The following is a 27,110-nucleotide window of genomic DNA, read 5'->3' as shown; positions in this document are numbered from 1 at the left end:
GAAAAAAAGTGCTTTAAATCATTTAATTTTTTTTTTTACAATAACATTGCTTATTTTTCACCAACTGAAGAAAACTGCCAAAACCATTATTTTTTTTACACAAGTGCTTTAAAAGGCTTTTGGAGAAAGGCTTTAACAGAAATAAATTCTGGGATTTTCTTAAAAATTCCCTTCAAAAAAAAAAAAAAAAAAATCTTTTTTTTTTTTTTTTTTTTAATGAACGTTATCAGTTTGAAAAAAATTTTCTGCGAAGCCAAAAATTTTCTGCGAACGCCGTTCGCGCGTTCGTCTATATTATGCAAGACTGCATTACTTAATCATGTAGTGGTAAAAATCATGGCAATATGTATTGTGCTATATAAAAACCGTGTTATACGAGATTTAGAAATAATGTGAATCAAGGGATGTTTTAAGTAAGTTACCGCCCTATAGCCAGGGCTAAGGCAGAAATGACTGAGCCGGCGGTGTATTTCAAGGGATCTGTTCCGTGTTAATCAAAACCAAGTTTCGTATAAACTTATTAGAGTTATTATCAAACATTAACAGAATGTATTAAACAAAAATGAAAAAAATCATCTTTTTAAACATAACTTTCATGCTATATCAAAACCATGAGGTATTAAATTCAAGTTTTCTACCATATAATATCAAAACCGTGTTATATTAATTGTAAATTTGGTACATGTAATATTGAAACCGTGTTATAATAATCGCAAATTTGGTACGTGTAATGTTGAAACCGTGTTATACAAGAGATGCCTGTAGCTGATTTCTCCCTTCTTTGTAGTTAATCCTGTCATAGAAAAAAATGGTAGAAAGGTTCGAACCTTATATTTAGGAACAAGACTGTGTATGATAACCTCTATAACACAGATTATCATACATTACTTACATTATCAAGCATTTTGGGTTTTGAGAATATGAAGCATTCTTAAATGCTTTTGCATACAAGTTATAAAGCAATGAAAGTTTTAAATAATTCTCATTTTCATCATTGTGAGAGTAAAATGTAAAGCACAAGAGAGATTTTCTTTCACTTTATAGGGAATTTGTTTTCTGATAACTGCATTTTTTGGAATAAAGATACTTTTTCATATAATCATTGTACTCACATATTTAATTCAAAATATCATTTTAATTTATGATTATTTCACAGGTGTTAAGAAAAATGTCCGTATTTAATTTATTTCAAGCAAATATTCTTGCATGTCTGTGTGTGTCTTTCATTACGTGTATTCAAATACCTGGAATGCCAAGTACAGAAAACTTAGAAAAGATTCCTTTTAAAGGGAAGCCAGTGTCACCCTGTCGTGCTTGTCGTAGTCTTGTAACGTCGTTTTTAAAGGTATAAATACAGTTATATTTCCTGCAGGAAAAATAATTCTTAGCCTGTTTATGTTACTTTATTTTCTGTCAATACTCTATTAATTTAAAGTTGATTTTTTTTTTTGTAGTTCCAGTTACTTATGTTTATTCATTATCCCTCTTTTCTAGAGTTTAGAATCTTAATCATTTGGCAGATTTCTCCTATTTTGAAATTTTTCAAAAATATATCACCCCTCATTTCTGCCTTTCTAGTTTTAGAAACCCTCAGTTTCAAATGAAAATGTCTTGGAAATGTAACACCCTCTATCTTTCAAAAATTCTGGTGCTATTTCATAGATAATGATTTTATATAAAGTAATTTTTTATTAATAAAGAGATTTGCTGGGGAGACATTAACTTTTGGAGTGCTAGGATCATTTGAAACTTCCAGTTGGTTAATTGACTGTTCTCATGCTTAATTTTCTCACATTATTTTTATTTGATTTGATAAAAATTTTTAGTAACTCCAGCCCTGAACTTTGTTTTCTGTTTTATTTTAGACACATTTCATTTACGTTTCAATTTTTAGCTTCAGTGCTTTATTATTGATGTCGCCTCTTTACTCAATGCTACAGATTTCAATACTAAAAGGAAAGGAAAATATTTCTACGTTAAATTGCACAAATTTGCAGAGAACTGCTTATACCTGTTTCAGGGTTACAAGGAACCCATTTTAAAATTCAAAAGAGTTAAGCTCTTTTTAGTAGAATCTACTAAAACTTTCAGTAATATTTTCATGCCATTTTTGTTATCTAAATAAATTTGTGAAAGCATAAGAACTGGGCGGTCATTCCAAGCTCGTCAGCTTGCGAGATCGAGATTCTCGCTAACGTGATCCGTTGTGACGTAGAAATGTCGCAAAGTAGCATTCTAATCGACTCAAACTTAGCTTGTGGCTAGCTTCGAGTAGATTAGAACACTGCTTTGCGACATTTCTACGTTACAACTGATCACGTGAGCGAGAATCTCGATCTCACAAGCTGACGAGCTTGGAATGACCGCCCTGGAAACCTTGATTAGTAGAATGTTGCAAACTTTATTTCAATAAACTATGTTGAATAAGCTGTGAAATCCAAACAGTTTAATTTTTGAATCCCCCCAAAATTAAAATATTGTAAAAATTCTTTTACAAAATAATTTCTTTAATTTTGTGTACCTATAGTTACACAATATTCTGTAAGGGTTTCATGATTAACTTTCAAAAAATGTACAGAATTATATTGATAATGCTAGAATTTAATTCATACATATAAATAAAAATAATATACTGTTATCATAAGTAAAATATGCACATGCTTACACTATGAGCCTGACGTGTAAGATGTTTAAAAAATTATATAATAGGTGTATCGAATTTTAATATTTTTATTTAACTGTAAAATTTAAGCAAGTAAAGGAAAAAAAAAAGAAAGAAAATTGAGCTTAGTTAAAACATTTTGGTTTTCGAACCAATTCATCTTTTTTTTTGTTCATCATTGAAATTTATTTTTTTAATATAGAATTTCCTTTTTCTTTTATTGGTTTAGGCTGTTGAAGAAACAGGTCGTCAAAACTTTGAAGGTGGAGATGCTGATTGGGAAAAGAAAAAGCTTCGACCATATGAGAACAGGTTAGCAATTTAAATTTTGATTCTTTCTTCTTCCACATTTAATTTTTAGTCTTTATTTTCATTACATAGATATTTGGTATATTTTTTGTTCTGGATTTTTTGCTAAATTAAAGATTTATTTCTCACATAAAGGCAAATGAAATTCTTTATTTTTTGTATTATAAAAGTTTTATTTTCTCAAATTTCTGGTATTAGTTTACTAAACACCCTTTGAAATTGATATTGGGAACTGATGTGATATACCCCACCCTTGGCGACTTTTTCCTGTTGGCGCCAAGAAAGCGTCGCCAAGAAAACGATGTATGACGACATACGTCATACATCGTTCTTAGCGATGCTTTTTTAGCGCCAACAGGAAAAAATCAGATAAAAAAACATGATCAAAGCACTTCAGAACACAATATATATAAAAACAACATAAAAGCACAACAAAAAATATCACGAATATATGCTTCAAAAATGTACAGGGCCGGGGTTTTTTGTAAACATATTAAAATACAATGAAATAAATTATTGTATTAATTACAAGTCGAAATTAATGCATTAATTTTTTTTCATCATTTCTCCGGGATACGAGCCCTTGGTCTCATAGTACTTTCGTAATGAGACCTCGGCTCGCCGGCCCTGCCTCGGTCTCATTACGAAAGTACTATGAGACCTCGGGCTCGCCAGGACCTCGCTTCGCTCGGTCCGTTATCCCTCCGACTGTTAATATACAAATACATTACAGTCGGAGTATGGTCACAATTATGTATATTTATGTATATTATGCATATTCATGTGTATGTACACCCAAGGGTGGCTCCTTCCGTTCAGTGTACAATAATGACAGTTTTAAGTGTGAAATATGCACCATTATTGTGCAGATTTATTAATAAAATTCAGCATTTTTAAGAGTACAACCGAAAGAACTTTCAATTGTTAATGTTGGGCTTAAAAGCCTTTATTCAGTATCTTGGAGCGCTTTTAATTCAATTACAAATGTTAAAGTTTTTTTTTGAAACTTACCTCCGATATGTTTTTGCCACTCCACGTCTTGTTTCCCAGCGGCGGATAACTGAAATTGATTCGGGCATGATCGTGCAACATCGGAATCATCCTATGACGTAACACCCGATGGTTGAGATGTTTTTGGCTACCTTGAGCCGAAAAAACGAATAGAAAGATTGTTGAATCACTCAATCAGGAATAGTTGAGATGTATATCTCCAATGCAAAGTAGGGTGTGTCATGGGATGACGTATTGCGGTCATAGAACGTATAAATAGATTGATCGAAATATTTTCAGTGCTCACTTTTGTTTTGTGTTTACTCCCCATTGGCGTCTTGCCATTTTTTGTTGACCAATCAGGGATTGGTCTTTGAAGGTTAGGCAACCATGCTAGGTTGTTGATTGATGTTGCGGCGCGCTCGAGCCGTTGATGATGCAACGTTTTTGAATTCAAGCTGGGCTTGAGATAAGTTTTATTCAGTGTTAAGTATTGTTTAAGAATGTTCTAAATTACTCCGGCTAATGGAGGGAAAAAATGTCAACATTGCTGAAGACGTTCGCAGGAGATGAAGTTCATTGCCATTAGGCATAACACTTAACCTTGGCCAATACCTGGATTGATTTACCGGTGCTCCTGTGGTGGTGTGGGACAGTCATCAGTTTGAAATCATCGATGTCCTTCAGAGTGACCTTCATGATTGGATTTCCTAGACGTTCCTACCAGAGTTCCAGAAAGTTCCGATGTGATTCCTGTGGATGCACAAGTTTGCTTTCCGGTATTTGAAGAGGTTCTGCTAGAACTAAGCAAGCCTATCGGCCGGTGCATGATGGAACAGTTTTCTTCGATTACACTTGGTCAAGAAGTCTTCAGCAATGTAAACATGCGCATTTAGCGCTGGAAGGTGACATTTTTACAATTTTTCTAAAATGTTTCGCGTTTTTCTAAAAGTGTTTATTTAGTAATTTAACTTTGAAATTTCTGTGATTATTGGGGGGGTTTTTGTACACTCTAAATTATTTTTGGTATTTAACAAATGTTTATTGTTGTATACTGTGATATTTTAATAAATGTTATTTATTTAAAATTACTTTGAGTATGTTTTATTTCTTACTGGCAGACTGCACGGCTTTTTGATGTTGGGGTTCTGTAAACCTTTTCATTTAGTTCTATGAACTTAAGGTAAAGACACATTTCCCAACAGTTAACTTAAAATTCAGTACCTAAAGGAGGCACGTTAATGTCTAAATAATTCGTGGCATCGATAAGGATTAACTTTTAGAACAAAATAACCAAACTATTTTTGTAAAATTAATTAACATACAGTAAAAATAAAGTTAAAAGCTACAAGAACCCCTCAAGGATTTGTAAAAATCAAAGAATTTCCGAAGTGAGAATTTTTATGTGAATTCTAAAATAAAGAACTTACTTTTTTATGGTATAAATCCTCACACTCAGTCCAAAACAAAACATCATCTGACAATGGCGCGTTATAGATACACACCACGTTGGAGTTAACTTTTAATTAACCTTCAAGTTTGAAGAAACTGGCATTTTCTAATGTTTTTACTTCAAAACACAACTACTGAATCTAAACTAACACAAAATAAGCATTCCTGTAAGGTATATTGCACAAAACAACACGTATCTCTCCTGCGTAAAACCAAGAACCCAAGTAAACAAGTTCGGACAAGTTTGCCTTCGCGTTGCCAACCACAGGTTAGTTTCACCAGGGATGCCATGCTTAAAAATTTATCGCCTCATTGGCGAGAAAAATATTTCAATTTTGTGCAAAAAATCGGATGTCGCCAAATGGGGGGGGGGGGGTATATCACATCTGTACCTTGATATTGATTATAGTTTCATGCCCGTTTAAAATTTGTTATTTAAAGATGGAGAGATAGAAAGAAAAATAATAATTGCATATTTTTTGTCATAAAATAGTTTTTAAATAATGTGTCTAAATGTATAACTCTGAGTTTATCATAGTTTAATCTTAATTATGATACAAGAAAATTTTTAAACATTTCTAAGAACTTTACCATCAAGCCACAGCCATTTTTATGTTTATTTCTTTATATTTTGTTTCTATTTGAATTTGAACATATTAGATAAAAAGCAAGAACAATCAAACTTGTCCCATGTCTTGGCTATCAATATTGGTTTCATATTTGCATCATTATATCAAGGATATTGATTATATAAAAAACAAAGTGGGATAATGTAGTTAAAAGTACTAATGACAAAGGCTAAAAGAAATATAAAATATCACAAACAGACATTTTGAGGGTAACAGAGTAGCCTCTGCATCGGTGCAAAGCAGACAGTGAATAACCACAAGAGCAGACAAATGAACCGAGGTTCATGTGATATTTTTATTGTGAACTTGTTTTGTACTGTTGGGGAAAGACTTGTTTTGTGTGCCGTGCGATTGCTATTTTCAAAATTTTATATATTTTTTCCATTTCCGCTTTTAATTAACTTGTGGCAATTTGCTTCTCAATTTTTAATACCTTATTGACATTTTTACAAAAAATACAAGAGAAGAGAGAGAGGTGATTTGAGCAGAGGCACATACAAACCATTCAATTTTCCCAAACTTAAAAAAAAATAAATATCAAAGTTATTAAATGCAGTAAAATCTGTTAAGTTGATCACTCTTATAAGTTGAACACCTGTCTAAGTTGACCGCTATTTTCAGGCACAGAATTAGTTCTTGTCGTATAATTCAACCTCTATAAGTTGACCACTAAAGTAGTGTGCTACAAGTGGTCAACTTATACAGGTTTCACTGTAATAATATTTCAGTGACATCACCGTAATCCATCCAATTTCCTATAAAAGTTGAAGTAATGGGTAGTAATGTTTTTCCAGTTATGCCAATCAAGCAGTTTTGAAACTTAAATATAATTTATGCTAGATTTTTTTGAGTGAATGCTAATTATACATCTTTATATTGCTTTGTGAAAATTAATTATTTTGAAGTATGAATCTTGTTTAGTAAATATAATGATTTACTGATCTTATTTCAAAAAAAAAAAAAATAAAAAATAAAAACCCACAAAGCGAGGTTCAGCGAAATAATGAGCCTGGAGTTATGGTGTACATTCGTACAGTTTTGGGGGCACATGTGAGCAGTCTAAATGTGCTCCAATGTTATGAACTTATAAGTTACTTAGCTGCAAATGGGGGGAATGCACAGTTTGCTTTTTATCCCATTCACCTTTTTACTCCAAGCTTGAATAAATTTGGCGGAGGTATTTATCAATCTGCCTGTGTGTATGTCTTTCTGTATCTATCCAGTTACGTATATCTGTCTATATTTTACTATCTGTTGCTATTTACTGTGACCTGACCTCCAATGCTATTCTCTAACAAAACCAAAAAAAAAAAAAAAAAAATTGCTTTTATTGAATTAAAATGTTTACAACCTGAAAAAAATATAGCAAGACATCTGGAGGAGCGGTTGGAAAAAGAAAGAAATGAAATCCTTAAATAAAAAGTGAGAAATCGCTCCAAAATTCGCAATTTTTTTTAAACCTGTACTGTTTTTGTATGTTCTTTTTTTTTGGCATATTTTATATTTTATTCACTGAAGCAAAGGCACAGTGTTGAATAATGTTAAATGAGTTTTTGAAGCTTTTTGTGTAAAATATTCAAAAATGCAAAATTATTTCAATCAGTATCTTAAAATACCACTGTTGCATAGAAAATTTCTTGAAATTGTACTATGTGTTTAGAAAAATGTAGTAATTTACAAGATCTGGGAAATAATAATGATTTTTTTTTTTTTTTTTTTTTTGAGAATTATTAGAAATGTTGCCTAAATAAAAGATTTTTTAAAGAGCTTAATACTATTTACTGCCTAAAACTACTTTTTGTTTCAATTTCTTAAGTAACAAACATAATTTCGAATTTTTATGCCACATAGCAAGTTTTTAAAATCTTTATTAGCTGTTAAACAAGTCAACAAGCTTCCCACAAAACAAACTTTGATGCAAAAAACATCTTAGTTTTGAAGCATAACATATTACTGTAAAAATAAAATGGTGTTTTATATTGAAAAAAACTTTTGCATATGCATTATAATGTTTTAAAATATTTTTCAGTGAACTAAGGTTTATAGAAATACAAGAGAAAACATGTGCAGATGTAGGTAGAGGAAAAGACCAGGTAAATATTTATATTTTGTAGCTTTCCCAAAATTTCATCAATCTATTGGTACTAGGACTGAGTGATATACCGTCATACATCAATATTATTTACTACAACAGTAACAATGTTCAGATTTTAATGCCTCTGATATAAAGTAGGACTGGACTTAACTAGAAACTAATTTGAAATAATGACTTTAAAATCCATAATCTTTCATAGTCCTGTGTGCCCAATGAGTGTATCATACTTGCCAACTCTTCCAGATTTCCTGAAAGTTTTATGGATTTTCATGTATTTTTCATTTTTCTGAATACGAGCGAAATCTTCAGGTTTTTTCTTGTTTTGTAGAAAAAAATTTGTATTTTGCCAGTTTCGGAGTTAAAAAGATTTTTGTGGATTGTGGTGCTGTTTTTGAGGACAGAGAGCCATAAGTTGGCTTAGAAGAATCCACTTGTGCATAAAAAATAGAGAAATACCTTTTTCTTTCACTTGGACGTTACTGTTTTTTAAGTATTTTTAATAAATTTTGTCAAAACATTAAAACTTGTTTTTGTTGTATTTATCTTAAATAATTATACAGTTTGTCACACATGATGCATTTTTAGATTCTTGGTGTGGTTTAAAGTAACACCTTTTTGCTTATAAATTTTAAAATTTAAAGTGTGCTATTAGAAAACTTTGTTTAGCGCTTTGTTTGTTTTGCATTCAAAATAACTGAAAAAAACTCAGAAGTCACTACCAGGGGTGCCCACAAGGGGGGATTATGGCGCAAGTTGCGCCATCAAAATTTTTGGGGGGGATTTTTTTTTACAGAACTGTTTTTTTTATTTAGAACATGAAATTTTTAAATTTTGGAAAGAAAAAATATTTAAACCCATTCAACAAGAAATAGAAGCATTAATAATACTTTTTCCGCGTACTTTTTCAGGGCCGTCGCCGTAGCAAGCCCCCGTTTTTCAGAAGTGTGGCCGACAATTTCATTTTAGCGATGCAACTAACGAAGAAAAAGGAAAACTCTTCGTTGTTTTGAAAAATTAAAATAGTAATTTATAAATGAACAAGTGAAATAATAGTGACAAAAAGTATTTTTTCTGTCAAATTTGAATAGAAAATGTTATCTTAAAATACAATTTAGGAACATCCATGATTCTCTTTTATTAAGAGTATCTATGTATGGGACGAGCAAATGTACGCTTCAAATATTTTTATTAACACAAAAAAAAGTATTCAGTACAGTACACTTTTCACTAGGCCGCAGCGTGCGTATGTCTGCTAAGTCGGAAACTATGCGCTCGGCTCGAATTAAAAACATTGTGCATAGAGCAAAATTTGAATAATGGGAGGGAGGACAGGTGACCAAACTAACATGTTGCACGCCTTTGTCTCTCGGGGGCCCTGGTTATACAAAACCATGCTTCGTGGTTCTGCAGTTAAAAAAAAAAAAATATATAAAAATACATAAATAAATAGGACAGCCCATAGAATAGGGGTCGCCGAAACATTCCCATATGTATATCCTTTTTTTAATGAAAAATGTTGTCCTGAAAATCATTGCTAAGTGGAGAAAAATGTATTGGTTGCCGAAGTAAATTTGAAATAGAGATATAGAGCAAAAAAAAAACAGTTAAATGCAAAGAGAGATTCAAAGTATTATAATGAATACTCACACCAATTCTAAATGTTTGAATGTAAAAATCGGAAATAAATCAATGTTTGATCAAGAGATGCAGGTGGCATATTTAAAATAAAACGAAGTGGAATAGAAACCTAAGGTATCGCAGAAAATTACCACTTCCGTTCAAAATGTTAAAAGTCCTTTTTCTAAGGGTGCAAATGCTTGTATTGCAAGTAAAAAAAATATTGTGCGGAAAATTTAAAACTTTACTATGGAAAACCCAAGCAAATTATCGTGTTTGGCAAAGGAAAATTGGAAAAAAATATTACCACAGTATGTTTATCAATTATTGAAATTTACAATGAAGATAGGAGGGACGTAGCCAAAATGAAAGGAATACTGAGGAACTCCAAACATTTCTTTTTACGTCCCCAAAGCTGGCCTGGAAGTGAGTTTTTAAAACTTGGGTTTTTAAAAAATCGCGGGAAAACAAACTCAAACCCCATCCCATACCCTAACGTGATTAAAGATAGCCTACACCTAAGTATTTAGGACTACAATTTCGAAAAGCTGTGAGAGTGCTCTCAACGTAACCTCCAAGAAACGCCCTCTCAATTAATCATTCATCATCATTCAAGTTCGAATCAATTTCGTCTTTTGGACTTTAATTTAAAAAAAAAAAACTCCCTGAGGTGTCCCAAAACTCGTTCTCCTAATATTACCGAAGATTCTCAAAAAAATCATTGTTAAGGCTTCAATTCAGAAAAATTTTCGGGGGAGATCTCCAAAACCTTCTACTCCTCTAACAGTATTTAAAATCGTCTACGATTGCTTTAACTGAATTTAATTTTGAAAATTTGCCAGGGGAGGACTCCGAATCTCTCCACCCATTAACATTACCAAAAATCTTCTAAAACTGCGGTTTCTACAGCTCGAAATTTTCTCAAGGGAATGCCCCCCCCCTCCCGCCCTCTCTCTCGCCAACATCATCGAAAAATGTCTTAAATCTCGCCTTTTTAGTGCTTCAATTACGAAACATTTCTGGTCTCGAGACCCTTCAAGACTCCCCCTTCCCTCTTTCATCGAAGGTTGGCTTAAATTACGTTTTCGGAGCTTTAATTTCAAGAATCTGGCGGTGAACTAGATTTTAAACAAAAAAAGTCTACAATCGTGTTTTTAAGGCTTCAAAATTTCAAAAATCTTTGGAGGGGGGAGCATTTTTCTTCCCTTTAATATCACCATAGATCATCTAAAATTGCATTTTTCAAACTACTGTTTTCAGATTTTTCCCGGGGGAGAGCCCCCAGATCCCCCCTTACGTGTCACAATCACAAATAATTCACAATTGGGAATACGTGCATGAAGTTTGCATTTTGAAAAATTATAGAACGATGACCCCGAGTCTCTTCCTCCCTTAACATCAGCATAGGTCGTCTAAAACTGTATTTTTCAAATAACAATCTTGAAAATTCCTGGGGGTGAGCCCCAGACCCCCTCTTCTGAACATAATTAAATATAACGTACGAGTGTGTTGAGAACTTAAAATTGGAAAAATTATCGGGAGAGGCTATCCTGGACCTCCTCTCTTTCACCCTCCCAAACTTAAAATATAGTCTAAAACTACGTTTTTAAGTCTTCAATTTCGAAATAATGCAAGAAGGTAGCCCTCCGACATCTCCTAATTCTGATTGAATATTATCTTTACGATTAACTTTATATTACTAGTACTAAGGTCTAATAATATGACTATCCCTGCTAAACCAGAAGCCAAATCTTCTTTCTCCCTCTCTGCATATTGGAACATGCGTTTGAAACAATTAACGAGCCGCCAAAAGCGTACCCCCCTCCCCTCTCCAGTTTTTTTGACCTAGCGACGGCCCTGGTACTCTTTCCAAAATTTAATAACCGTGTCTCTTTTACAATGAAGGGAACATCACAGACAGCATGGAGTAAGTGTCCGTTTCAAAGCTGGGTCAGACGATTTGATTTCTTTTCAATCTTTTTATAAATTTTCTGGAAGTAGCACAATTATGCATGATGAATGCGTGTGCAAAAATAATGAGAGGGAGAGAGGCCAAAAATGTTTTATTGTTTGTAATAATTCTGACCAGTATGCTCTAGTCTTCCATTGATTGATTTGCACCTCAACAATCGTTAAGAACTAGTTTTGAAGTTTGCGAATAACATATGTTTTATCCCTTCAATTGACAATTAATATATTTTCTTCATTAACGAGCTTAAGCTTGTGAAGAATGTTTCTCTCTCTCTCTCATTTCACTTTGCTCCCATCTTCTCTACCATTTTTAAACTGATTGTTTCAATTTATCATTAGATGATTTTTATTAAAACTTTCAGAAATGTTAATTTTTGCTGATGGAGGTAGAACAGTCTGTTCTTAAGGTGTTTAAGTTATGTTTCGTAATCATATTTACTTTCTTCTATATCTGATATGTATAGAAGGATATTTCATTCATTAAAATTCTCGAGTTCTGATTTTCGATGTGTGCTGAATAGCTGAATCCATGTTTGAGGATTTTCGAAACATATCTGTCACGGTGTGTCTAATCCATCTTTTTTGGATATGTAACTTCAATTTTGGAAAACTTCCAGGAGAGCGTCCCCCACTGTAGCGCCAGAATAACACCCTCTTTTCATCAAGAGTTATCTAAAACTGCATTTGTCGAACTGCAATTTTGAAAAATTAATAGGAGAGAGCCCTTGATTCCCCCCTCTTTCCTTAACATGATTAAAGACAAGCCTGGAATTGCGTTTTTGGAGTATCAATTTCAAACAATTGCCGAGGGAATGGCACCGAAATTCACCTTCCACTAACATTATCCAGATCTATCAAAACTGCGTTTTTAAAGCTGCAAGTTCGAAAATTTAAGTGGAGCGCCCCTCTCCCTCCCCCCTACTCTCGTCAACATCATTAAAAATCGTGTTAAATTTGGTTTTCAGGGCTTCACTTTCTAGAAAATTCCGGGAGAGCTTCCGAAAACTCGTTTTCTTAACGTCACAAAGGTCGGCTACAACTGCGATTTTAGAGCTTCAATTTCAGAAAACTGCTTTTCCCCTAACCATAGGTAGCGTTTTTAAGACTTTAATTTTGAAAATTTTCCTGGGGCAAGCTCTAAGATCACTTCTTTCCCTAACATTACCACAGATAGTCTAAAACTGTGTTTTTAGAACTACAATTTTGAAAACAAAGGAAAAGCCCTCTTTCACATAACGTTAAACTATCTATGATTGCACTTTTAAAGTTTCAGTATTGAAACATTACCGGGAAGGGCACACCAAACCTTCTATCCCCTAAACATCACCAAAGATTGTCTAAAACTGGTTTTAAAACTACAATTTCGAAAATATTCCGGAGGAGAAACCCCCGGAACCCATATCTAAGTGACAATAAAATAAGATTCATATTTTATACACTGTAAAAAATCTCGGAAAACTCTCTGAATATACAAAAAAGTTTTCCGTAATACACAGATTCGTACGCCCTCCGCAGTTTTCTCCTATAATGAAAAACCTTTCCCGTTTAGCAAGAAAGTAAGAGTCGACGCATGCGCAGCTCACACGGCAATTTTATAGTCCAGCAGCAAATCAAAACTGAAACTTTCGAAAGCACGCAATGAAAACAAGTGCTGACTCATGTATGCGAAGTAACACTCATCAAGGGGATTAGTAGAAGTTTTGTTTCTCGCATGAATTCACTGAAGATAATTTTAAAGTCTTATATTTTCTTGTTTATGTATCGTCATGAGATTGAATTTGAAGCTATGTCACTTATTTTTAAGTACGAAGTGCAAATTCTCGACGCATGCTCGCGGAAGGAATACAAACTGAAATTAAAAACCAAATAACTGCCGAGAGGACGCCATGTAAATTCATTGCGTCGCATAACTTGTGTAGGTAATTTACTTTTTTCTTGGATACTTTTCTTCTTTCTACCAAATGGGTAATTTTTGTTGGCAGAATTTTATTCTGTCATAAAAATCACCTTTTTGGTGACCAAAGCCTGCAAAAGACCACCACCGACGAATAGGTAAGACGCTTTGCAACTCTATTACTTTAAAGAGATTTAGTTCATATAACTCTCGTTAAAAAAAACTATTTTCTTCAGTATCATTTTTTCGTTGTGAACTATTGCAATTTGAAAATATTTTACATTACATAGAACACATATTTAAAGTGCAAGTGTGTCTAGTTTTATTCTGTAAAATTTATGAATTGTAGATTATAAAAAACTTTAAATAAGTGTTATTGTGTACTTTGTTTTTATGTGTCAATCTCAGTTAATATTTGGCTGAACATTTATGTATCAAGCATTATGAATTAAATGTTATAATATGCAAATTGTCAGGTTTGATAGTTCGTCTTTAAGGTTGCATGTTTTCATTCTCTTGTAAACAGTGTAGCTAGATTGTATGAAATAAAAAAAAAAACTATCTCTTGTAATTAGGAACATAGTGCTTCAGTATTATCTAAATGACGATATCTCTTTAAATATTTGCATTAGCGAAACGCTTTAAATTAGTTAAATGTGTATTAATTTCTTTAACAAATAGATACATATATGTATTTAAAAGTGTCTTCATTTTTTTCGTTTTACGAGCCTCAATTTTACCAAAAGCAAAAAAAAAAAAAAAAAAAAAAAGACCTAATAAAATAATTTTGTACTTTTACACCATATTAAAGTATTTGACTTATAATTTATATGATACTTTGATTTATAATGTATATGATGTTGCTTTTTCAAGGGGGGGGGGGCGCTTCATAGCATTTTATGGGTGCACCATCACTCTTATGGTGGGGGGGGGGAATTCTCGTATATATGAAATGGAATAATCATGTAATAGATTTCAATGTTTTAATAAATAAAATATATAATGCATTTTGCGCACACTGTAAAAATAAAATCAGTAACCTATTTTGAATAAGTATTTATATTTGTGATGAGCTGGAAAAGGGCAAGAACAGAAGAATCAACCCGAATGGTTCCAGCAGGGGGACTTGGTGTCATATTTAAATTCATCAATTTCTCTGTTGGTACTTTTCGGTACACTTTGTTCGTCAGAGAAATTGACTTGAGGTGAACGAATTCCGGAACGCGAAGGGTATAGGTAAGTCCTGTCAAATTTTATCCGAAGATAAAAGCTATCAAGTTTGATACAAGATATATTTTTAAGTTCTGCATTAAAAATACAATATGTTGATAGGTTTGTCTTGAAAATATTGAGAGAAAAACTGAAGTTTAAGATTGTTTAACAAACAATCCCCACTTTTCAGAAGGTACCCCCCACTCCAATTCCCCGACGATTTTGTGATTAGGAATGAAACTACTAGATTATTTCATAATTTTTCAAAAATTTATAACTGTGCATATGTTATGCTGTTAACCATGCTATTTGTCATTAGAAATTCAAAAAAAAAAAAAAAATCCACGAATGATTCTAAAATTGCTTGTATTATTGCTCTTAGATATGAAAGAATTGAAACTGATATGGTATGCAATACTATAATAAAGAATTATATTTTAGAAAAAAATCACGGAAAAAGGATTCCGAAATTCTCGGAAACGTTTTTGAAAATTGTTTGGAGAATTCCGAAATACTCGGAAACGTTTTCGAAACTTTCATGAACCACAGCTGCACAGAATACTCAGAAACTTTTCTGGAAATTACGGAAAGAGGATTCCAAAATACTCAGAAATGATTGTGGACATTACAGAAAGAGGATTCCGAAATACTCAGAAACGTTTCTAAAAATTACAGAAAGAGGATTCCGAAATACTCAGACACGTTTCTGGACATTACAGAAAGAGGATTCCGAAATACTCAGAAACGTTTTTGAAACTTTCATGAACCACAGCTGCACGATATACTCAGAAACGTTTCCGGATTTTTTTTACAGTGTTGATTCATATTGTATACATCCAGTAATAACTCCATCCCAAGCCAGAAAGTAGAATCCACTCTTCTTGTAATTGTTCAAAATATTGTTTGAAAAAAAAAAAAGGTGTAGCAAAATTCAGAGGTACCCATAACTTGTTTACTCAAGGTGCACGTTGTAAAATTTGGGAAGGCAAGGCAGATCAACAATCCAATAATACTGGTATTTCAGTTCAAATGCTATTTATTAGCGCTCCCCCCCCCCCCCCCATGAATTTGGCTATAAATTACACACTCTAAAAACTGTTATATTTAACCCGATTCGAAAGCGAGAAAGTTTTTGGGGGGGAATTTGCGCCATTGAGCTTGGGGGGGATGGGCACCCCTGGTCACTACCAATCATTGGTAGATTTTTTAAAATAAGAAGGCGAAAAAACTCGGGTCGAAATGTCATTTTGTCTAGTGTAAGACGATTTCATTTTGAAAGGAGCTGAAGCCCCCTTGCCCCTCCCCTCTATCTGCTAGTGTGCTAAAATAATTATTCACTGAGATGGCCAATGACTGTTCTCTTATTTCAGACAATAAAATTCAGAGAATTTTAGGTTTTCCCATCCCTTCAAGAGCTATGCTCTCTGCTCCTCCCACAATTTTACCAAACATCTGCTCCATAAAACGCAAATCCTAAGTAAAAAGACTGAAAGCTTTTTAAAATTTCAGTTGTTAGTTTACCTCATGACCCACTTTTTCATGAGCACCTCTGCTTAAGATCTTGTTGATATTTGACTTGTGTAATATGCAGTGAGTTTTTATCTTTTGCACTCCTCCTCCTGTAAAATGTCAGAGTGGTAACATAACATGAAAAATCTGGAAATCAGGGAATTATCAGGGAAATTTTATTATCTGGAAAAAATCAGAGAACTATCAGGATATAAAAAAAAATTCTTCTAATATCAGGGAAAAGTATCGTTTGCAGTCACCAAATCTGCTTATCTTGGTAATTTTCATTGTTGAACAAAATGGAAGAAGTATAGTTTTTTTCCAAACAGAACAAAATTGTGAAAAATGGCATTATATTTTTGCATTGTCTACTTTGTATTGTCTACCATTCAGGAAATAGTAAATTGTATGAGAAATTAATAAATAAATGTTGAAAAATTACCACTCAATTACACAATGAAAAATTATTAAAATCAGTACAAAACTTACAAAAAAAAAAAAAAAAAAAAAAAAACAAATTCTTCACTTGTTTGAGGGTTACAAGGATTTACTCCAAAGGAAGGGAGTTTATGAAAAAAAGGCACTAAAATATTCAAACATTGCTTGTTGCCATTAGTTGAATTTTTTTTTACCTATTAATTCCTCTCTGCATCAATGAAAGGTAAAAAGGTTCTTCGTAATCCAGAAACATATCTGCAATTATTTTTGCGTATTCTACATCAATGTTGTTATCCTTTACATCTTTGTGAAAGCCATGATTGAAAAATCAGGGAAATTTTCGGAGCTCAATCAGGAATTATCAGAAAACTTTATTCCTTGGATTTTGTTACCATCATGAATGTTGATCTGACAGGCATAATTATATCAAATAAATTGATATCTGGAGAGCGATATATCATGGCATTAAAGTTCATATATCACTCAGCCCTAATTGGTTCTAAATTTCATTTTTAACATATAGTACCTCAAAGTAAACTGTATTTGTATTTGAAATGCCTAAAATATATTTTGTTCAGCTTTGCAAAATTTTGATCTATTTCTTAAGATTTCTTTTTCTGTGTAACAATATCTCATTATGTATTTGTATCCGTCTATGTACACATATGCAATTGTTTCTTTATTAAGAAAAGAAATTAAAGGTTCATTTATACTGAGTGTTTCTGTGAAAGTTAATATTCAACACACGTCTTTATATTTCTTCCAATTTTTTCATTTAGTTTGTTAACTCATAAAACAAAAATAAATGCTAAAAGTTGATAATTTGCATGGTTTCTATGAGCAGCTTAGAATCTGTAAATGTTGTTGCAGTAAATCAAACAAATTCTGTATGTCAATCTAGAAAGTAACATTCTATATGCTTTCAGTTCTCTCTTGTGTTTACTAATGAGCCAATCCAACCACTTAGTGAGAATAACGTCTTTGAAGGAATAAGTGCCACTCTTTGCTTTTATTTCCTTATTATTGTTTTCTTTTTATGGATTCATGCTTTTTTCAAACTTGTATGTTGAAATTCGGCATACAGCAACTTGTGTTCTTGTGATATTTTTATGAATATGCTTTTGCGTATGTGTGTGCTTCATTATCCTATACTTATTTAGCTTTTCTTAGCAAGGTGGGAGTGATTCTTTTTCATTAATCATTAAAGCTTCATTATATTATGTATAATATGTCTTGCAATAAACTATTATTGGCATAGTTTTTAAATGTTAATTTTATAAACTGTGAACTTAAGTTCCTCAGTTATGTTTTTACTTTTTATGTACTGCGCAATAATCTCCAAAAATATCTTTGACAATAATTTAAAATTGATCCAAAATTGAAGTTTTTCTTTCTAGAAAATAAAAGGTGTTTAAATTTTTGTTTTAAATGTAAACATTTTTAACAATAGTTAAATTGAGAACATTTTTTTTAAAACAATTGATGAATATTGAAAGAGTAACTTAGTATGAATGGTTGTGTTAAGGAATGGATTTTAGTTTGTAATACAATTTTAAAATCACAATACTAACTTGAAAGGAAAAAAAAACTATATTTATCCGCAACATTCTAGATCTTTTCAAACTGAACATATCTATCATAAGAAGTAGTGCATTATTTAACAATTACTCAGCATTGTTGGAATTTTAAGTTTCTTTTATGTTGCTTTTCATAAAATTATTCTGAAGTTCTTCTGCTTTTTTATCTTCTCATTTTAGCTCAATATTCTGAAAAATGTTTTAATGTTCCTCATTTTGAAAGAAAAAAAAAGACTTAAATACAGGATTGATGATTGTATTTGTGTTCAAGTTATTCATTCTTTTTTGTTATACTAAAGTTGATACTTAACTGAAACATTGCATTTAAACAATGTTTCTTTCAATTCCAAACTACATAGATAATTATTTATGCAATGTTTTTACGGCATCAGAATTTTATATATATATATATATATATATATATATATATATATATATATATATATATATATATTCAATTAATATAATACATATACAATAATGATGTTTTTCATATCGTTTATGATGAGTACAAAGATAGATGTCCTAGTTGTGTGAAATTTTATTTCTGCATTTTATGTAGTGTTATAACCTAGCTGAAGAGCATGAAGCTGACTTAGAAGAATGGTTTTTTGCAAAAAGGCTGGAAAATGTAGACTTATTAGAATCTTTGTGCTTAAACAAACTGCAAGGTAAGCATTTATAAATCATTTCAATATGTAGTTTTTAGTGTGTTAAGTAAATGTGTTTCATGCTACCTAAGGATATATTATGTACAATTTAAGAAACATATTTATTATCTATGAAAGAAATATATTTCATGTTTTTTATGCGACTTTGTTTTGAAAAATTTCGTTGCTTAATATTACTCCTCTAAATATTCTTTGAAGAGTCAATTGCTGATAATCTTAAATATTTAATACTGACTTATTCATTTTGTGAGAAATGTTTTTGTATTTGCTGTTAATTACATAAGGGAAAGTCTGAAAAATTTAATTCTTTTGTATTCATGTAAGACCTCAATCCAATGTTTTTGAGAAATATCAAAGCAAATTGAAAGTAATTAAAACTGAATTCATTGGTAAAATACAAGTATAAAATTTATATCTCCTTAACTTAGTTTTTACCTAAAGTGGAATCAACTACTCTTGTGAATGGTATAAATCTATCTACTATATATAGTAAAAATAATGTATAAATTTTTCAGACATTCAAATAATAAATTATGAATTTTCCTTATAAAACAAAATTCCTGCAAAAATGATTAAAAAGTATGTCTTCCTGAATGAGCCAAATGATAGTTCTGTGCAAAAACATGAGGAACCCAGTCATGTTATGTAAAGAACTGAAATATTATCTTATTAAATAAGAAGGGATTTCAAAAAGTGCTAAATAAAAACAGCTGCAAAACAGATTTTGAGACAGTCATCCAAGTATCAGATTGCTCAGGATTTGAATGTAACCGAAAACTCCTCTTGCAATAAAATTATTGTAGATTTAAAGCTTGCAAAATGTTAATCATTCTAAATTTTGCTAATTATGTGGGGGGAGGAGGGGGGGGGGTACAACTTATAGAATGTGCTGGTGAATAAGCTAAGTGAAAAAAAATGCTATTGCAGTTGAACACTTGTAGTATTGCCATGGCTAGAACAAAGAGCTTGTTAGTTAAGTTTGGTTTCTATTTGATTGTGCTAAAAATCTTGTGTGTAACGTATGCACTTGAGGGAAATTTTAAGCAAACACTAACAAAAATGTATGACCTTTTCACAAATCTAAAAGGTTTTAAAAATGATAATAATGATGTAGATTGAGCATTATTGTGCATGTTCAAAAATCAATGTTAAGCTGACTTTGCAATTAAGGTACATATTGTGAAAGCTCAAGCGGACAAATTTGCAAAAAACTTGGGTTATACTGATTTTATGTGCAGTAATAATGTTAGCTGTAGTTAAGAAATAATTTTTGTATGAATAAATTTGGGTATTTTTAAAAACGAAATTGGACCAGACTTTTCAATTCAAAAGTGAAAAATAGCAGAAGAGTGAATCAAAGAGTTTTTATTTGCTCGGTATAGGGTGAGAACAGAGAAATAAAATATTAGTGATTGGAAAATCATTTAAGCTTTAGAAATTCAAGAAACTTTCCTGTGAATTATGCTGCAAACCAAGCACCACAGATCACTTCAAAAATAACCAAGGAATGAGTTAGTGGAAAGTAAGAAAGGATTTGCATAACAAATCAGAAAAATTCTTTTGTTAGTCTTGCTTACCCATGTGAAAAATTAATAAAACATAGTACTTGACTTTCTACCTCCGAATTCCAGTTTTGTTTTACAACCGCTAGATCAGAGAGTAATTAAAAGTTTTAAATGTTCCTTAGACTGTTTAGGCAGTTTATTTAGAAGGTGGTGAAAAATTAGAAGCAAAAGTGAATCTATTATATTCAAATTATAATTTGTATCATGCATTGAAAAGTCACACTACCATAAAACTATTTGAAAAATGCAAAAATTAAAACCAGTAGTAGAGATGAAAAAAAGTTCTTTTGACTATGGTGATGAAGATGATATGTTATTATCTGAGTACCGCAAAAAAGAGGTCTCTCTTTTTTTTTTATTCATCTGTAGATTATTTTGTTAGCATTGATAACAGTCTTGAAACAATGGAAATCTTTACAGCAGATGATATTTTGGAATGAATTCAAGAAAAAGCACTAAGTGCTGATCACACCAAAAATTCAACTATAGTTAGGGCAAACCTAACCTTGCGTCATCGTAATGCTGTGATTAGGATCTGCGTAGTGTTCCTTCACAATGCTGCTAGGTTAGGTTTTCCCCAACTATAAAGTGATTCAATCAACTGCTAACCAGTTTATATAAATTATAGCCTTGTTGAAGAAGCTAATTAAATACTTTAATGCAGTCTAATAAGATATGGACAGAAAATGACAATAAAAAATTGTCACTGTCATTTTACACTGCAATATGTGAATGGTGAAACTTGAAATTTCTAAAAAGTTACTCAATGTAAAGGATTTTTGTTCGAAAATGTTCAGTTTTAACCCATTAACGCCCAAATTATTTCTGCCGAATATATTTTAACGAATCTAATAAATTTGACTTATTATTGTCTCTTGAGAGTATATAACCTGAAATTAAAACATATTTTAAGTATATTTTAAAATTACAGCCTGTCCTCATTTGAGGACGCTGGGCGTTCAGGGATATAAAATCTTCTTTGTAGAAGCAGTAAATTAACTTTGTTTTAGCGTGCAAAAATGTGTGATTTGCATCTTATTTTACATTTTTTTAAAAGAATTTCTTAAAATTATATTTAAATAGCTGTATAACATGCAATCTAATTAAAAATTATAAATTGCAAAATTAATTCATCCTCAAAAACTGCACCAGACGACAAAGAATTTTTAGTTGGTTGACCTCTTTCTACACGATTGCTTTGATCATTTTTCAGATAAGCCACAGCGATTTCACGTCGAAAGTCCTTAATCGACATTTGTTTCTTAGTGTCCTTTTTGTGCAGAGTCTTATACAAAACATAAGCATTTACATTACCTTGTCAATCATTCGGGTGAACAAACACCAATATCATTTCTTTCCCCTTATGGATATTGTGTGTTTTTCCAAGTACCAGTCATGCTGATCAACACCTCCCATAAACGTGTTGTATTCTCGTATTATCTTTGGTTGAGGGACACTCTTTCTTTTTGAAGGGTGTAAGAATTACGGCTCATGCTTTTTTTACTAAGTCAATCCCCAAGTCCTCATGGTTGGACCAGTAGTCTCTTTCACTAGGCACTACGTGGTATCCAGGAAATATTAAAAATCCTATAAATATCATCAAATCCTTTTTAGATAGAGCATAGTCCGGATTTTTTTTATTTCAGCAGCATACCTAAAGGTTTCCCTTAGAATGAGGTCATAAGCTTCTGGAGTAAAACATTTTTCAAATGTTTCTTAGTTGCCATATCTCTGAGACGTCCCCTAAAAGGTCATTTGCTTTCATTTCTTCTTTCAATTTTGTGTACTGTGGTTGACTTTTTATCTAATTAACGTTTTTCTTCTTTTCCTTGTATTTTTTTCTTGGTTGGTGGAGGCATACCATAGTTCTCTTCTACATCACTGTCATCTTTATCTGCAATTTCAATCTCCACAGTACCAGTGATATCAGATATTTCCGGTAAATTTGTGCCTTCATCATCAATATCCTCTTCATCTGTGAGCTCATCAACTTCAGGGGGAATTGAAATTATGTCTGCTTCAATTTGTTCTGAGAACAAATATTCGTGAGCTTCTTCAATTGTAAGAAATTTACGAGGCATACTATTTTATAATTTTCGCGAGTTATTGGGATAACAATCTGAAAATAAAAAGAAAATTTATTTTTGATGTCTAAGGTGTTTTAAATCTAAACAGAATGCAAATATGTGCTTAAAACCTCCAATCAAAGAAGAATAATTAGTGTCGGAAAAATTCTTCTGATTTTGCCTTCAACGCCCAGCGTCCTCAATTGAGGACAGCAATATGTTATGTAATACATAAAACAAAAAATGAGCGGGAAAAGATTTAATTATATTTTATATGTTCAATACAACTCTAAAGGAAGGCAACTATAAAAAATATTAAAACTTACCTTGATAATTTTCGGTGTAAAAATTCAAAAAGAACAGGCACATGTAGCATTAGAAAAATCGAAAAATGACTATCCAAATAACAACACTAAAAAATAACCGCAAAAATGTGGAACTGGAATTGAATATCTTTAGTGCTGTCATCTACCCTCAGAATAATGAAATTACAGTTTTAACTTAGTTATCGAGCTTTTAAATAATGATTTATTGGCTGTCCTCAAATGAGGACAGTGGGCGTTAATGGGTTAACAAGTAAGTTTAATATCTCTCATCGTATTAGTAATCGGATTACAGCCATTGTGTTAATAATATTAACCAGGAGCAATTCTTTTTAAAATATAGGTATGCATTTCTTCTTCTTTTCACAATATTTCTTATAGGGAATAATGGCTAATCTAAAGAAGTTCATGAATTTTTAGCATTTTGTATTAACTAACTTGAACTCCACCTGTAATCAAACTTTGAAATTCATTTCTGCTATTTCTAATTTTAGTTTGTTGTCCTAATAATACATATGGCCCTGACTGTATTCCTTGCCCAGGCGGAATTGAAACTCCATGTGGTGGTCATGGTAAATGTTTAGTAAGTTCCTAATTATCTGAAACATTGAGAAATAATTACATATTTAGAAGTAAATGTTAAATGTTACCTATGTGCCTTTTATTTTATAATCTTTAGAATGGCGGAACTAAGGATGAACCTGCTTCTTGTTTTTGTGATGCTGGTTATGTTGGAGATTTATGTGATCAGTGTGCGAAAGGTTACTACCAAGAAGAAAGTTCTTCCAGTCTATCATGTAAACTATGTGACATGGCATGCAAAGGACATTGCAGAGGACCTGGTCCAAAAAATTGTGAAGTGTGTGCATTTGGTTATCGTTTTGTCCCTAATGAAGGCTGTGTTGGTATGTAACATTGTTTATGTGTTTATTCTCTGATTTTGAAAATGTGAAGGATCTGAATAACTTTTATGTACATTTAAGATTCCAATTAAAAAAGAGTTGTGTTTCTTCTAATTTTGTTTATCAATAATACATAAGGGAAAAAAGTAGGATTAAGTGATTAAGGTTATTATTTGTGTTTTCTATTTATTTTTTGTATTATCAATGTACCATTTGAAATCTGTTTTACGGACGACCTGCACATGTTTTTGGTCATGATTTTTTGGATTCTGATATATTTTTGTATAGCTGATTTTGTTGCTGTCTTACAACTAGACTATGTTTGAAGCAAAAACTGTTCATGAACGGTTTCCCTGGAATCAGGAAGCTCACAGGGTTTCGTTCACTTTTCATGATGTGTTGTTCAATCTTTTCTCCAATTACAAAAAACAATGTGAGAGTAAAAGATGTAAGTGCGTATCTTCTGGCATCAAATGTAACTCAAAGTACCATCACAGTTTCTCTGGCAAAAATAAGCAACTGCATTTTTCATAACTTGTTACATCCTTTGTTATTTTACCATGTTTTACTTAAACTCATTTGATTCATTGTATTTCATCAAACATTTAAAATGAGGAACGGTTGTTTTCTGACTTTTATCTGGATTATTTATAAATGTGAATTTGTTTAGTTCATTTGCCGAATGTAAAAGCAGACTTGGATCACTACTAATTTACCGTATTAAGAATTCATCAAATTCAAGTGCACACACTCCGAAATAATTCAGTTTCAGACTATGCTTTTGTCAGTGACCCATTTGCCATGTGATCATTTTTTTCGACCATTCTCTGATTTCAGATTTGGGTCCCAACACACACACACACACACAGATATATATATATATATATATATATATATATATATATATATATATATATATATATATATATATATATATATATATATATATACAGTGTCAGGTGAAGTATGTGAAAGAATTATAAGTTTTGTTATTAATTGTTTTTCTATTTTAGGTCACTATGATGATTATAAAAGGAAAGTTTTGATGAAGGACTTGACATCCAATTTATCAAGTGAAAAAATGAATGATGATAACTCTGAATCTGCAAGTTCTATAAATGATGATTCTGGCACGGCAAGTGCACAACTTTCTGAACATTCCGAGCTTTAAACTTTCTTCCTGCTGTTGTACATAATAATTCTGTATTAAAATATTTCAATTAATTTTTATTTGTTTCACTCATTTGTCCTTTGCTTTGTTTGCAAACTTTACTTCTCGTGGTTTTGCGTTTAAAAAATCGTCGAGCTATTGTCGGCCATGAAAGCTGTTGGTTTAATTGTGTATTGTAGGCACTAAAACAAACTTCGATACGTTCCTGGAAAATAATGGACAGCTTATGTGCCTAATTTCTGCTAATAGCATATCAAACCAAAACCAGGAAAGTTTTGCATTAAAAGTTACAATTTTCCTGAAATCTCTGAAAAACTCAGTCATATTTCTGGTCAGTAGCGGATTTTAGGGGGTGGGGCAGGGGGCCTGTGCCCCCCAAAAGGATGAATTAATTTCACTATTTTATTTATTACTTTTTAATTGTCCTTTCTTTTGCATTTTTGTACTTAGTTAATTAAAAAGAACACAAAACACACACAGCATATTTTGAATAAAAGTATTTTCGTTTGCTGAAGAAGTATTACTGGAGTCAGAGGCTCAGAGTTGCAGAATACGTTTAACTCACTGGTTTCGAATTAAAGGCACCGTATTATCGTGATTCGTCAACTAATTCTTCTGTAATGGAATCAATAATTCACATTTAAAAAAAATGTGTAGGCGCCACCTAAATGAGTCATTTTGATCCAAGAACCTATTTGCGAAATAATAGATTTATTTTTCAGCTTATAAAAAATGCAGAATGAAAGAAATCATACGTTTCTTGGAAAAACCATGATTTTTAATGGAAATGGCATGTAGTATCAATATGTTATCTCAACTGTATCATGGCTTTAAGAACAAATCAACAACTGTTTTGAAATTAATACAGAAATAGTTTCTGAATTCTTTAGTAAAACTTATATGTTATATGAAGTTATGATTTTCTTTATAAATTAATTGAAAAAAAAAAAAAAAAAAACAAGTGAGGTATGGGTTTAGCTTTTTATGAATGTAGCAATAACTTGGCACTTTCCTGATTTACCAAGAAAGTTCCTACAGCAAATATGGCCGAAGTTAAACAAATTTGCAATCAGTTCCTTCAAAGCTACAATATCTAGAGACCATATTTTGCCCTTGATAGGAGCTTAGTCAATTCGGAGGAGCCCTAACTAAGCTGAAGGAGAAACATTTAATTAAGAGGCCTAATATATTTTTACACTGTTAGCTAAAAATGTTTTTCACCACAACTGGCATTCATAGAATTTTTTTCGTAGGAAACTGGTGTAAACTCTTTACATCCCGAAACGTTTCCCGGTAGTAATCAGTGACGTTATGGATCTTATCAGTGAATGGTATCATCCATTTGGATTAAATGGAAAAAAAAAAAAATGAAAATTTTCTTACAGCTGGCAAAGTTAGTATAATTTTTAATATCTGAAAAAAGTGAAATTTTTATTTCCTGAGGAAAAGACATATATAATATTTTCTTTTTTAAAACTAAAGTATGTTTGTGGTATCATTTCTATACCATGTAAAGAATATCAATTTTTTTTATGATTTAAGTTTTTTATATGAAAGAAAACTTGCCATTAGAATTGGGTATTGATGCTATTTTCTTTCTTTCTTTTTTTTTTTTACACAGTAAAGAAAGAGTTGAAATCGAAAAAAGTTTTTCACTCAAATTTCGTCGTGAATTTCCATTTTACTCGCACTAGTTTTTTCGGCCCGTCCGCACTTGCATATGTACCTAATATTGAAAGGAGAGCTGATACATCTATTTTGATTGACCAGCCCCGAGTTAATTATATCACGAGTTCTCTCGTGACGTCTCTATGTATGATGTGTCTATATGTGTGTCGGTAAAACGATGATGTCCCACCTTTTTTTAACCTCATGTTAGGACAAATCTTGCGAGCCAGAAAGAGATTTAAATTCATTTCAATGTAAAATTTAAATGCATTTAAATAGTTTTGTATATAATATAGGCAAACACAGTTAAAGAAAAATTAGAAACCAAGAATTTTTATCACTTTACTACATGCTTATTTTATTTATACGAACTTTCCAGCTGTTTTTTA

The 27,110-nt window shown here is 31.7% G+C and overlaps 1 protein-coding gene across 1 annotated transcript in view; it reads left to right on the top strand.

Annotated features, from left to right (window-relative positions):
- LOC129231259 (protein disulfide isomerase Creld1-like) overlaps nt 1–25,106 on the top strand; it is a 29,028-nt gene extending 3,922 nt beyond the window's left edge. The window contains exons 2-8 of the mRNA XM_054865537.1: nt 1,157–1,345; nt 2,892–2,974; nt 8,072–8,135; nt 18,918–19,026; nt 23,475–23,563; nt 23,660–23,885; nt 24,896–25,106. Coding sequence (XP_054721512.1) covers nt 1,169–1,345; nt 2,892–2,974; nt 8,072–8,135; nt 18,918–19,026; nt 23,475–23,563; nt 23,660–23,885; nt 24,896–25,053 — 906 coding nt within the window. The 5' untranslated portion in view covers nt 1,157–1,168 and the 3' untranslated portion in view covers nt 25,054–25,106. The remainder of the gene's footprint in view (nt 1–1,156; nt 1,346–2,891; nt 2,975–8,071; nt 8,136–18,917; nt 19,027–23,474; nt 23,564–23,659; nt 23,886–24,895) is intronic.
- Nucleotides 25,107–27,110: the final 2,004 nt, after the last annotated feature.

The sequence above is a fragment of the Uloborus diversus genome, chromosome 10 (genome assembly GCF_026930045.1).
Source record: "Uloborus diversus isolate 005 chromosome 10, Udiv.v.3.1, whole genome shotgun sequence".
Taxonomy (NCBI): Eukaryota; Metazoa; Arthropoda; class Arachnida; order Araneae; family Uloboridae; genus Uloborus; species Uloborus diversus.
This window is presented reverse-complemented; position numbering and strand designations above follow the sequence as displayed.